Source organism: Copadichromis virginalis, linkage group LG9, assembly GCF_057382275.1.
Source record: "Copadichromis virginalis isolate Kocher_CV1m ecotype Utaka linkage group LG9, C_Virginalis_male_GT1.1, whole genome shotgun sequence".
Lineage (NCBI taxonomy): Eukaryota > Metazoa > Chordata > Actinopteri > Cichliformes > Cichlidae > Copadichromis > Copadichromis virginalis.
The window spans coordinates 14147621-14162350 of NC_140626.1; the positions used below are offsets into that span (position 1 = coordinate 14147621).

At 41.1% G+C, this 14730-nt stretch overlaps 1 protein-coding gene across 1 annotated transcript; it reads right to left on the bottom strand.

Annotated features, from left to right (window-relative positions):
• Positions 1 to 4854: 4854 nt before the first annotated feature.
• Positions 4855 to 10067, bottom strand: LOC146701592 (uncharacterized). The gene is made up of 4 exons (XM_085467891.1): positions 9983 to 10067; positions 9045 to 9149; positions 6401 to 7249; positions 4855 to 6075 (listed from the first exon to the last, which is right to left on the bottom strand). Exons 2-4 carry the CDS (start codon positions 9060 to 9062, stop codon positions 5383 to 5385), a joined length of 1560 nt encoding a protein of 519 aa, XP_085324017.1. The 5' UTR covers positions 9063 to 9149; positions 9983 to 10067; the 3' UTR covers positions 4855 to 5382.
• Positions 10068 to 14730: the final 4663 nt, after the last annotated feature.

Here is a 14730-nt window from a genome sequence, read left to right on the forward strand (position 1 = left end):
TCATACACATATACTTTTAATCTCACCCTTAAGGGGTGGTCCCCAGGAGTTTCACAGCATGGTTTAGAACAGTGGTTCTCAAACTGTGGTACACATACCACTAGTAGAACTTCCCGGGGCTCTTCTGGGAGAGAGAGTGTACCAGAAAACTTCTCCCCGAGCATGAGTCCTCTATAAAGAGCAGCTTATTGCCAGTGGTGGGGGCCCCTTCTGCAAGTGAGTAGTAACCCTTTGCAGCCAGCAACAGTGAATTGGCGAAGCCAGCTGTCGGAGGAAGACTTGAGTGAAGAGGAATCTGCCGTCAAACGTCCCTAGCAAGGACAGTGTGCTCTACATGAGCTCAAGAGCAATACCGTCACCCAGGCCCGAGAGAGGAGTTTCTCGGTCCGAGGGAGTAGCGCTGTAGACGTGGACAAAATTGTTGGTACCCTTCAGTCAATGAAAGAAGAACTCACAATGGTCACAGAAAAAAACTTTAATCTGACAAAAGTAATAATAAATAAAATTCTATGAATCTTAACCAATGAAAATCAGACATTGCTTTTCAACCATCCTTCAACTGAATTATTTAAATAATAAATGGATGAAACAGGGCTGGACTAAAATGATGGTACCCCTAGAAAAGAATGAAAAGAATGTGACCAAAGCGACATGTTAATTCAAGGTGTGTCCACTAATCAGCATCACAGGTGTCTACAATCTTGTAATAAGTCAGTGGGCCTATATATAGGACTCCAGGTGTTGTTTGGTGACATGGTGAGTACCACACTCAACATGGACCAGAGGAAGCAAAGGAAGGAGTTGTCTCAGGAGATCAGAAAGAAAATCATAGACAAGCATGTTAAAGTTAAAGGCTATAAGACCATCTACCAGCAGCTAGATGTTCCTGTGACTACAGTTGCACATGTTATTCAGAAATTTACGATCCATGAAACTGTAGCCAACCTCCCTGGATGTGGCCGCAGGAGGAAAAGTGATGACAGATCAAAGAGACGGATAATCCGAAAGGTAACAAAAGAGCCCAGAAAGACTTCTAAAGAGATCCAAGCTGAAGTTCATACTCAAGGAACATCAGTGTCAGATCGCACGAGCCGTCATTGTTTCAACCAATCCCCGGGTCTCGGACCGGTACCGGTCCGTGAGTCATTTGGTACCGGCTGCGAGAGTTGAGGCTCAGGTGTGAAATGTATGGTTTTCAGGGTTTATATCGGTTTTCAGTGTTATTTTGTTATCGTTAACTCTGTCTAATGGGCGACCGTGGCTCAGGGGGTCGGGAATCGCATCTGTAACTGGAAGGTCGCCGGTTCGATCCCTGGGCTCTCTGTCCTGGTCGTTGTGTCCCTGTGCAAGACACTTAACCCTACTTGCCTACTGGTGTTGGCCAGAGGGGCCGATGGCGCGATATGGCAGCCTCGCTTCTGTCAGTCTGCCCCAGTCTGCCTACAACTATAGCTGCCTCCACCAGTGTATGAATGTGAGAGTGAATGAATAGTGGTATTGTAAAGCGCTTTGGGTGCCTTGAAAAGCCCTATATAAATCCAATCCATTATTATTATTCCTGGGTCTTTTCACGTGTGTTATGAATAAATCTTCTTTTTTTCGGTACCAGTACTAGTTTTATTTTGTTGTATCCGCGACACCTTAAACGCCGGTTCGTGAAAATATTATCGGGCATAAACCGGTCCGTGGCGCAAAAAAGGTTGGGGACCGCTGACTCAGACAACTTAAAAATATTATTGTTTGGCTTTTTTCAGTGTTTTATTTGTTCCTGACTAAATCAGTTAGGCTGAGATCAAAGTTATTAAATTTAATAAATAATAATAATAATAATAATAATAATAATAATAATAATAATAATGGATTGGATTTATATAGCGCTTTTCAAGGCACCCAAAGCGCTTTACAATGCCACTATTCATTCACTCTCGCATTCATACACAATAAAACATTATTATTCCCTCGGGAGGGTTCCTCTGGGAGTTTCACACAGCTGAAAACACGTCAAACAGAAAACTGATTAAACAAAAGTGTGAGATGGTCAAGAATTTATGCGTCCGGTTATATTTTAGATAGCAAGGAGCAGACGGCAAAGTTTCACTCCACTGAGAGAGGTTGTGATGCAATTCTGAAGGCTAGACCGTCCAACCTCACAATCAGTCACGTCCAGCCTACCAGATTTTCGAAGGACCTGGCCCACACCCACACACCTTTTGAATGTTGGCAAATATGTGTATGTGGTGTCTGTGAAGGTTCTCAGTCATCGTAGTCTAAGGAGCTTGGAAAGAAAAGTGTCTGGACTTCTTTAAGAAGCTTGAAATACATTTAAATCTGGGACTCTCCACCATTTGACCCTTAGAACGGAAGAAGCTTCTCGGATGATAAGAGGTGAAACGTCTTCATGTGTATGTGGTGTTAAATAGGCCTATACTACTGTGCTGTGATGTCGCTCGTAAGGGTGAAACTCATTGTGAAACGTTTGAGAACCACTGCTACAGAACAATGGTAATTTCCCTTATATGGTAACACCTGCAACCCACGTGACACCCAGAATAGAGATTGACAGACCACGTGACTTTCGCGCATTGCATGCCGGGTACTAGTGGCAAAACAATCAAACCAATGAATCAAATGCAAGCATTTGCAGCACCGCAAAACGTTCATTCTCCGGTTCCAATACCTTCTTGCTTTTTCTTTGCCCCCCAAAAAAGGTATGTAAAAAACAAAGGAGAACAATGCCGGTCCGTACAAAGACAGACTTGATGAAAAGTCAAAGAAAAGATACGAGGAAAAAATCAAACGAGTGAAAGGGTCAGACCCTGACGAGCACACAGAGTGGACAAAATACGTTAGCATGCTGCCCAACTTTCACCACGCTCATATTTATAATTATACGGTTCTTGGAGTGAGTGCATACACTCATGACGTTTTTAGTAACTTCAGGTCACTGCAACAAGCCCAGGTACAGTTTACCGACGGATGGGTGCAGGACCTTGAAATGCACCGAAAGACCATCGTACGTATCATAAGTTTACCAGTCTCACAAATCGTCTTCATAAATACACATTCGTTAACAGTTTATTAATAGGACCTTTGAGCTCAACAGTAATTAATTAGTAGTGGAAATAATTTCTGGTAGCATCACAGAAATGTAGCAGTGACAATAATATTGTATGCTGTAATTGTACTGGCCAATTAGTGATACAAAAAAAAACTGTTTTATCCTGTGAATAAAAGTATATGTTTTTGTCAATGTACCATAATAACAGAAGCGAAACGCAATGTTGTGTCAGGACAATTCACCATTTATGCACAATAAACAAAGGACCATAGCGCAACAATTTCTGTTCAGCGCCAGACTTGCTTGTAACTTATATCACCAATTATGTTATGAAAAATTACGTGTTAACTACTACAAAACACTTACCTTTGTGGAAATGCTTGGAGCAGACTAACCTGTGAGCTGGAGTGTTCTGGGACGTTATATTTAGTCTTCGAATGGCTGCAATCCAGGCCATCCGTTGGCTCTTTGTTACTTCAGAAACATGGCTTGAACAATTTCTCTTCAACGACGTAATCCGATAACAACCGATCTCTTTACACGTCGGCTTCCCGTAGCTCTCATGTGACCGGCTATTGCTGTTAATAATACAACAGCTTCTTGCCATTTTTGTTTCTTTTTAATCGCTGTGTAACTGATTTCAATCCGGTCGTTAAGTGATGATGTGACGAATCCTACTTCCGGGCCTAAAGTAGTCTGCGTTTAATATGGCTTTTGTGTTGTTAACATGTTTAATGTTTTGTATTTTCTTCTATTTAATCTCAAAAAGCTCCTAAAACAGTCAGTGATCCCTGTTGACCTCCCTCGGCTTTTATTACCGCTAATCATTTATTTAAGCTCAGTTTTTAAAACCTTAGGATGTAACTACAGCCCAGCCCACGCAGCAGTATATGAATGACTAACCTCGTATTGTGGATGGATTATCTCAGTTGTTCTCCTGGCTGAAGTTTGGTCCTTTTACAGCATCCTGCCATGCAATTACATTTGTTCCTGACCACCGAGAACACTCACGTTAACTTTTATCGAGTGGAAAAAAAGTTAGCTTGTTTATATTATGCTAACATGGCTGTGTCGCTAGCGGTCACGTAGCACATCATTATATACCAGCTAGCCAAACTTCAGTAACCCTACAAACGTCACTTTAGTTTTCTGTCTTCATTTATGTTGGAAGTGATAACAGAGCTGTACGTTTCAAATTGTTTCCAAAACCCCGCAGTCAGGACATGCTATATTGGATTTATGTCTGTGAAGGTTCTCAGTCATCCAGGTCATCGTAGTCAAAGGAGCTTGCAAAGAAAAGCGTCTGGACTTCTTTAAGTTACTTGAAGACGTTTCACCTCTCATCCGAGAAGCTTCTTCAGTTCTAAGGTCAAATGGTGGCGAGTCCCAGATATAAACCTAGTGGGAGTAACCCCCCACAGAGGGACCAAGATAAGATGTCCTGATAAGAAGGACAGACGCAACAACATTGTCATCCCCTATGTAGCCGGTGTATCAGAAAAACTCAGGAGAGTTTTCTCCAAGCATGACATCCCGGTGCATTTCAGACCCAGCAACACGCTCAGACAAAAACTGGTTCACCCGAAAGACAAAACCCCTTCCCAGACGCCTTAACGCCCACTCACATCCTGGGCCATCTGATCTCAGGAATTCGCATGATAAGGTGGGGCCAGGTTTCACAATGAACTCACCCGAAACTCTGGCTGATTGGGACCCACACCCAGTTTCACACCTTGTCTCAGGCGATTAGAGGATCATCAGGGGGTCCTTTTGTCCCTCTGTGGGCCTCTGCTGGGTAATGGCACAGCTAGCGACTGGGTGACTTTATTCACCCGCTTCGGCTGTTATCAGTCCATACAATGGCATTATTAGCACAAATCAATCCCATAGATATGGGCCATCTCCTTCTAGATTGTTCAGAAGGTTGTTATCATCCATCCACATGGAGGATCACTAACAGGAGCGTGGGAAGACTCCAGAATCCACTCTGGCTGGAATCCGGTGGATTTAGCAGTGTTTACAGGTAAGACCATTTAAACGGACAGCATTTATAGAATGACTATTAAAAGTCAGTGAGTGTCAATAATCATGAGTGAACTCCCCGATGAAGCCTTGTGTGCTAAAACATGTCAGAGTTTAAAGGTTAAACATGAGTTTCCAAAACGTTTTGCTGGAGAACAATGAACTATTTGACTGAGTTTCAATTATTTACAGACGAGCAAAACCAGGACAGAGAAAAAAGGACAAAACTGACTCAGTAAAACGACAGAAAATAAGATCCCATGTAAATCTGTATTATGTAGAAGTTCAGCCCAGCAACCAGTTCAGTTCAACACAAGTTTAAATGATTCTATCTGAACTCTGTGGAGCCTGATCTCAAGCTTTTTGAGTCTGACACTGAAACCAGAGGATCTTTCTGTCTCTTCAGATTCACTGTGATCCAGTGATGGGAGTGATTTCAGCCCTGAGTGATCACGCTGATGTTTGCACAGAGCAGATAATTTAGTGAATGTTTTGGCACATTGGTAACAGTGAAACAGTTTATTAGTAACGTGGGATCGTTTGTGTTCGGAGTATGAACTGAGATTCCTGAAGCTCTTGTCACACTGGTCACAGCTGTAGTTTCCTTCCATGTGTGTACGTTCATGATTGTTACGACTACATGAATCTGAGAAGCTTCTGTCACAGTGTCTGCACTTGTATGGTTTCTCTCCTGTGTGGACTCGTTTGTGTGATTTAAGCTCACATGCAGTGGTGAAGGATGACCCACACTGATCACAGAGGTGCTTTTTAACCCCACTGTGAATCAGTTCATGCCGTTTTAATGCACCTGATGTGGTGAAGCTTCTCCCACATTCTTTGCAGTATTTCAGTTTGTCTCCAGTGTGTCTACGTTGATGTGTTTTTAGGGTGGCTTGCTGACTGAAAGTTTTTCCACAGACGTCACAACGAAAGTCTTTCCCACCACCACAGCGATGACAGGGTTGAGAACTGGATCCATCTGTGTCGCTCTGCTTCTAAACAAAGACACAAAGACAGTGTAAGTCAGTCCTTCATCATTTTTATCCTGAACGTCGCCTGAAATAAAGAGCATCTCTGCAGACGTCCAATTACATTTGACTGTTTCAGTTAACACACTCAGTTTACTGGGCTGCAATAACTACAATACTACCACCATAATACTACAGTAATACTAAAATCATAACTGACATGAAAATCTGAATAATCACTCAGAGCTGCTTTTCCATGCAGTAGAATTGCTAACATGCTAACACAGTTTAATGAGCAGAGTTGTTCCAAACAGTCAGGCTAAAATGACAAGATAACAATATAAATACATACCTCACAGTAACTGCACTTGTAGAGTCTCTTTCTGCTGTGGATCTGTTGGTGTAGTCTCAGGTAATGTGGAGCTTTAAAAGTCTTCTCACACAGGTCACATTTATAAGGTCGTCCCTCAGTGTGGGTAAACATGTGTCGTTTTAACTGTGTGTCTGTAGCAAAGTATTTGCCACACTGTTCACAGCAGTACACATCATGTCTGGTGTGAATGCGTAGGTGTCTATTTCGGTGCCCTCTCCGGCTGAAAGTTATTCCACAGATGTCACAGCTGTACGCCTTAATTCCAGAGTGGGTAACTAGATGACTCTGTAAGCTGCTACTGCGAGTAAAAGCTCTGCCACACTGATCACAGCTGTACGCTTTAACTCCACTGTGGATGAGTTGGTGTGTTTTTAGGGAATCCTTCAAGGAAAAAGACTTTCCACACAAGTCACAGCTGAACGGTCTCTCTCCAGTGTGGATGACCTGATGCTGTTTTAGTTTATCCTTCCTAGCAAACTCCTTCCCACACTCGTCACAGCTGTATGCCTTAATTCCAGAGTGGGTCACTAGATGATTCTGTAAGTTCCAAATGTGAGTAAAAGCTCTGCCACACTGATCACAGCTGTACGCTTTAACTCCACTGTGGATGAGTTGGTGTCTTTTTAGGTAACCCTTCCAGGAAAAAGACTTTCCACACAAGTCACAGCTGAACGGTCTCTCTCCACTGTGGATGACCTGATGCTGTTTTAGATGACCCTTTAAAGTAAAACCCTTCCCACACTCGTCACAGGTGTGTTTTTTCTCTCTCTTTCTTGGTTGAGGTTTGTCGGCCTCCTGAGAGCGCTGACTTCTCGCTCCATGTTGGTCCTGCAGTGACAGAGATACAAACAGAGGCAGTGAGTGAAATGCAGTCGTGGAACAAACTCAACCTTCAAACTCCCTCCATTAACACTAGTTTTAAACCTGAAGGTGGAGTGTGGCACCAAACACCTTAAAGGTCTCTTATCCCCACCTGCTGGTAGTTCTAACACATTACATCCAACCTGCTGTTAAAAATAATTCATGACTGTTCAAACACTAAAATCATGCCCATCCCTCCTGATTGTACACACACACTTTTATATTACTTTATAATTTATATTATTTTGTTGTTTCTAATACATATTTCTATATTTTGTATAGATTTATACATAATTATTCAGTGATAATAAATCCTATGTTTGTTTATTTGTTTATTCAAAAAGAACCCCATTAGCTTCCACAACAGATGTTGCTCGTCTTCCGTCAAATACTATCACATAAAATATTATACAATAAAGTGGATTCAAGATATCCACATGATTTGGGTCTTACATCCACAGTGAGGTTTCACAATTGTTAAAATATAAGCAATCAATAATAATAATAATAATAATAATAACAACAACATTGAGGCACATTACACAAATTTCAAAAACAAATCATCTCTTACAATATTTACAACAACTAAAAGTTCTGTAAATCGGCTTTTAAATGTTCATTGAAGTTTTGAATAGTTTGAATAATTCTCTAATTTTATAAGGCAATTTATTCCACTTAAAAGTTGCTCTAAATGTAACAGTTTTACAAAAAGTTACTTTTAACCCGATGATTTACTAAATTGCAGTTTGTTGAAAACTGTGTAATATGATTATGTATTTCATCTGGATACTGCAGCTGAGCAGAAATAAATGTGGTGTGTTTAAGAGAATTGCTTTCTTTATAAATACAAGTAAGCCATAGAATATTTTAGTCTGTACAGGAAGCCAAGAAAGTTGATTATGCATTTTATCAATATTATTATAGTATGAACATCTTAACACTAATCTGGACGCCTTATTCTGGACTAACTGAAGTCTGTTAAGATCTGTCTTATTAGCTGCTGACCAAATGATTGAACAATACTTCAGATGAGACATTACTAGTGCATTAATGACATCATGTATAATTGAAGAAGTGATACACAAAGAGCATTTCATAGCCATAGCTATGCCTTGTCCCATTTTCTTAATAACAGAGTCGATGTGCTGAGACCATGAAAGGTGGTGATTTATGGTAACTTCTTATGAGCACCTGCAATCGTTCTGGTGCTGTGACATAAAAACAAACGCTGACCCGAGACTCTGGCACACAGTTTTGCCTCTTTTGCTCATTTTAATGTGTGATTAGTGTACGATCAGGGTGCCTTTCATGTAGGGCTGGGCTATATCATACCGTTCACAGTAATACCGGTATAATGTTGGGCAACGATAAGAAAATGAAATATCACGATAGAATATGGGTAAAACGCGCATGCGCAGTGCTTTTGTTTTCATACGCACATGGAGGAAAAAACATGGCGGTGACGGAGAATTAGAAGGGTGAAAGCGGATCGTTGAATGAAACAGATGAACCAGAATTGGTTTGTAAAAATGCTTCAACTTCAGTGGTGTGGAACTGGTTTAGCTTTCGTACGTCAGATACACAACAAACTCTATTTGTGGTAGGACATGCTAGCAGGCCGTCGTTATTACCGTGTTTTTTGTGGAGTTGTAAAGTATTTTGTCTCGCGTCAATTATATCATCAGCTACATCGTTATCGCAAATTTTCAAATGTATATCGTGATAAATATTTTTGGTCATATCGCCCTGCTCAGTCTGTCACCTTCTGTGTTGAGCTCATTGTTTTCTCTGTAGTGGCTGAGCTGAGTCCAAGTAGCTGAAAATGTTCCTCTGCTCTCCATCAGACTCTTCTCCTCCTGCTGATCAGCTGGGACACAAAACAGATCTTTGTTAGGCTCCACACTGCACTGAAGAGTCAAAGTGTCTCATATGTTCATCTGACAAGTAAAAGAACACATTTTTGCTTCCCGAGGTGGGAAACTTGTTGGAAACAAACACAAAAGGCTTGAGCACTGATACCTGGCATTGCTGGCATTGAAAGATGCAATGCCAGCAATGAGGATTGTCAAGACTAAAACCAATCATTAAGCAAAGACAACTAATCCCCACCACGATTTTTTGATACGGAACCGCTACTGTGTGTGTCACAAGTTAATCTGGCTGTAGGCTATGGTACTTGGCCAGAGGTTGCGCTGGTTGACTCGACTCCATTTGAGTGCACACAAAGTAAATTGCACACTTTAGCTGTGCAGCGAAATTGAAAATCGCCCGTATCAAAAACCGCTACTGCTTATACTACTGTGCTGTGATGTCGCTCGTAAGGGTGAAACGTTTGAGAACCCCTGCTACAGAACAATGGAGATTTCCGTTATATGGTAACACCCTCAACTCACGTGACGCCCAGAATTGTACATACTGATGCTCGAGAGCGCGCGTGTGATGCCAGTATGTGTAGAGTGTTGAGCGCGTGATCAGTGGTGAGAAAAACAACTCACGAAACGTGACCTTTCTTTACTCGTGGCTCACTTGCACTTCTAATCTATTCTTTTGCACACACGCACACACAGCCAGCTGCTGTTTCCTGTTTTGCTACACTCTGGAGAGCCTCGCCTTTAACGGTCTCCTCTCACAGAGAGCAACAGAAAACTTAAAAAAACTCGAGATTGACTGAACTCAGTTCAAAGTTACCTTGACACTTACCTTTAGATGTGAGAGGTAGCAATGGTCCGCTTGAAGCTGACGCTCCGGTGCGTGTGTGAAAAAGATCAACATACTGCTTCAGAAGCACTTTGTCGAGGCTTGATTCGTTTGGCCAGAGTCACGTGATTAGTGACGTCTGAAGCTTCATTTAGAACGTACTTTTTAAAAATTGAACTTTATTGAAACACACAATAAGTATACAACATACAAACACATGAAGTTTAAGAAAGAACAGAACATGAACATACAAAATCAGGGGTAAAAAATTATCTCATCAGTATGCGCAAAAATCAACATATATATATTGTTCTGAGAGCCTTTTTGTTGGTTGAGTCTGATATTGATTGTATGTACTATTCCATATCCTTCTAAAAAGGCAGAAATATGGTGATTTATTAATAAACTTACATTTATGGATAAAAAATTAGCCAAAAGTATTAACAAATTTATTATAAAAAAACATTTATCATTCTTCCTGGTGAACTTAAAGAAACAGAATAAAACATTTTCCCATCATTAAGAAAACTCCCTTAAAATATGGACAATAACAAAACTGCTAAATTCTTCCAGAATCTCTGTGTAGAGGAACAGTACCAAAAAAGATGTGCTACAGTTTCTAGATGATCCCCACAGAAAGTTCAATTAGTATTTATGTGTCTTTTAAATGTTACCATATAGTGACTGGCTGGGTAACATTTATGAAGAATTTTATATGAGATTTCCTTCACCTTGTTTGCAATTAGATATTTATGGGATCATCCAGACTGTCTTCCAGGTGATATCTGGAACATGTCGGTTCCAGTAAGATATTATATATATATGGGAGAGACATGATATCTTCTTGGAATAAACTACGTATTGTCTTATTGCTGTTACCAAGTTCCTGTGAAAAGCAGATTTTTCCCACTGCTGACTCAGCTGGATCAGGGAGAGTGACTGAGGTAGATATTGACCTGTCAGTGTTTTTATATAACATTAAAGTACCTGAGGGTATGGCACCAAGCACCATTGAGAATTCCCAAACACTTACGGGAAAATTATAAAATGTAAGGAATTCATTGTAAGTAAGTCGTACTCCCTCTTTATTAACCAGCTGAGCCACCAATAGGATCCCATTTTGGACCTAAGTTTCCAGGAAAAGTGATTTATTTTTAAATAAAATATCTCTCTTGTTCCAGATGAGGTGGACGTCACAACAATGTGATTGGTCACTGGCAATGTTGAACCTGGAACAACATTTATTATGATGATGTGGGAACAACACCGACACGAGGATATCAGATCATTCCAGGATGAAGGTCAAAGGGAAAGTCCCCGGGACGCTTCCGGTTATGTTTCCATCCGGCGTAGTCATCTGACCGGTCCGTGCTATATCGCCCGTCTTGACCCAGAGTGGTATAACGTTTTGTAGGAAAGTTGGATCGATTCTCTCTCTCCCTCTCTTTCTCACTCTTACAAAAATAATAAATTCTCTGGGGGGGGGGCTTCTCATACATTTATGGTACCCGACGGAGGAAACATTGACCGGGATTGAACCGACGGTCGTCTGACTCCTTCTTGATGTGCATAAAACCAGGCCATTTTCTTTTAGGGTTTCTGTCTATTTTCTGTTAATGGGAAAACCCGTTGTAAAAAGTAGCTACACAGGGAGTGCAGAATTATTAGGCAAGTTGTATTTTTGAGGAATAATTTTATTATTGAACAACAACCATGTTCTCAATGAACCCAAAAAACTCATTAATATCAAAGCTGAATGTTTTTGGAAGTAGTTTTTAGTTTGTTTTTAGTTTTAGCTATTTTAGGGGGATATCTGTGTGTGCAGGTGACTATTACGGTGCACAATTATTAGGCAAATTAACAAAAAACAAATATATACCCATTTCAATTATTTATTTTTACCAGTGAAACCAATATAACATCTCCACATTCACAAATATACATTTCTGACATTCAAAAACAAAACAAAAACAAATCAGCGACCAATATAGCCACATTTCTTTGCAAGGACACTCAAAAGCCTGCCCTCCATGGATTCTGTCAGTGTTTTGATCTGTTCACCATCAACATTGCGTGCAGCAGCAACCACAGCCTCCCAGACACTGTTCAGAGAGGTGTACTGTTTTCCCTCCTTGTAAATCTCACATTTGATGATGGACCACAGGTTCTCAATGGGGTTCAGATCAGGTGAACAAGGTGGCCATGTCATTAGTTTTTCTTCTTTTATACCCTTTCTTGCCAGCCACGCTGTGGAGTACTTGGACGCGTGTGATGGAGCATTGTCCTGCATGAAAATCATGTTTTTCTTGAAGGATGCAGACTTCTTCCTGTACCACTGCTTGAAGAAGGTGTCTTCCAGAAACTGGCAGTAGGACTGGGAGTTGAGCTTGACTCCATCCTCAACCCGAAAAGGCCCCACAAGCTCATCTTTGATGATACCAGCCCAAACCAGTACTCCACCTCCACCTTGCTGGCGTCTGAGTCGGCCTGGAGCTCTCTGCCCTTTACCAATCCAGCCACGGGCCCATCCATCTGGCCCATCAAGACTCACTCTCATTTCATCAGTCCATAAAACCTTAGAAAAACCAGTCTTGAGACATTTCTTGGCCCAGTCTTGACGTTTCAGCTTGTGTGTCTTGTTCAGTGGTGGTCGTCTTTCAGCCTTTCTTACCTTGGCCATGTCTCTGAGAATTGCACACCTTGTGCTTTTGGGCACTCCAGTGATGTTGCAGCTCTGAAATATGGCCAAACTGGTGGAAAGTGGCATCTTGGCAGCTGCACGCTTGACTTTTCTCAGTTCATGGGCAGTTATTTTGCGCCTTGGTTTTTCCGCACGCTTCTTGCGACCGTGTTGACTATTTTGAATGATTGTTCGATGATCACGCTTCAGAAGCTTTGCAATTTTGAGACTGCTGCATCCCTCTGCAAGATGTCTCACTATTTTTGACTTTTCTGAGGAAGGAAAGGATGTTGCCTAATAATTATGCACACCTGATATAGGGTGTTAATGTCATTAGACCACACCCCTTCTCATTACAGCGATGCACATCACCTAATATGCTTAATTGGTAGTAGGCTTTCAAGCCTATACAGCTTGGAGTAAGACAACATGCATGAAGAGGATGATGTGGACAAAATACTCATTTGCCTAATAATTCTGCACTCCCTGTAGGGACAGCAAGTAGGCCTGCAGAGCGAGAGCGAAGTGCTCTAATAGGGTGATATGGTACTACAAGGTCATTAAGATAAGATGGGGCCTGATTATTTAAGACCTTGTATGTGAGGAGCAGGATTTTGAATTCAATTCTGGATTTAACAGGAAGCCAATGAAGGGAAGCCAAAACAGGAGAAATATGCTCTGTCTTTCTAGTCCCTGTCAGGACTCTTGCTGCAGCATTTTGGATTAGCTGAAGGCTTTTCAGTGAGTTTTTAGGACATCCTGATAATAATGAATTACAGTCGTCCAGACTGGAAGTAATAAATGCATGAACTAGTTTTTCAGCATCACTCTGAGACAGGATATTTCTAATTTTAGAGATGTTGCGTAAATGGAAGAAGGCAGTCTTATATGTTTATTTTAATATGTGCATTGAAGGACATATCCTGGTTAAAAATGACTTCAAGGTTCCTCACAGCGTTACTGGAGGCCAAGGTAATGCCATCCAGAGTAAGAATCTGGTTAGATAACATATTTCTAAGACTTTCAGGGCCGAGTACAATAACCTCAGTTTTATCTGAATTAAGAAGCAGAAAGTTAGCGGCCATCCAGATTTTTATGTCTTTAAGACATTCCTGCAGTTTAACTAATTGGTGTGTGTTACCTGGCTTCATGGACAGATAGAGCTGCGTGTCATCTGCATAGCAGTGAAAATTTATGCTATGTCTTCTAATGATGCTGCCTATGGGAAGCATGTATAATGTAAATTGAATTGGTCCTAGCACTGAACCCTGTGGAACTCTATAATTGACCTTAGTGTGTGAAGAGGACTCTCCATTTACATGTACAAATTGGAGTCTATTAGATAGATATGATACAAACCACTGCAGCACAGTACCTGTAATACCTACAGCATGTTCTAATCGCTCTAATAGGATATTATGGTCAACAGTATCGAACGCAGCACTAAGGTCTAACAGGACAAGCACAGAGATGAGTCCACTGTCAGAGGCCATAAGAAGATCATTTGTAACCTTCACTAAAGCTGTATCTGTGCTGTGATGAGCTCTGAAACCTGACTGAAACTCTTCAAATAAGCCATTCCTCTGCAGATGATCTGTTAGCTGTTTGACAACTACTCTTTCAAGGATTTTTGATATGAAAGGAAGGTTGGAGATTGGCCTATAATTAGCTAAGACTGCTGGGTCTAGAGATGGCTTTTTGAGTAAAGGTTTAACTACAGCCACCTTGTAGGCCTGTGGTACATAGCTGATTATTAGAGATAGGTTGATCATATTTAAGACTCAAGAATTAATTAATGGCAGGACGTCTTTGAGCAGTTTTGTAGGAATGGGGTATAAAAGACACGTTGATGAGATGATGAGAGATGATGATGAGATAGCCTTTATTTGTCAGTTGCAGGTCTTTTGCCCACAACCGAGATGACAGACCTTGCCGACCGTACATACAATACACAAACATCACATTGGGGAGACAGGTCAGGCTAGGTAGCGAGGAACAAACATTGAAATGTGTAACACAAAAGGATAATACAGGAATGCACAGATATCAACACACCATAGCACAATAAACA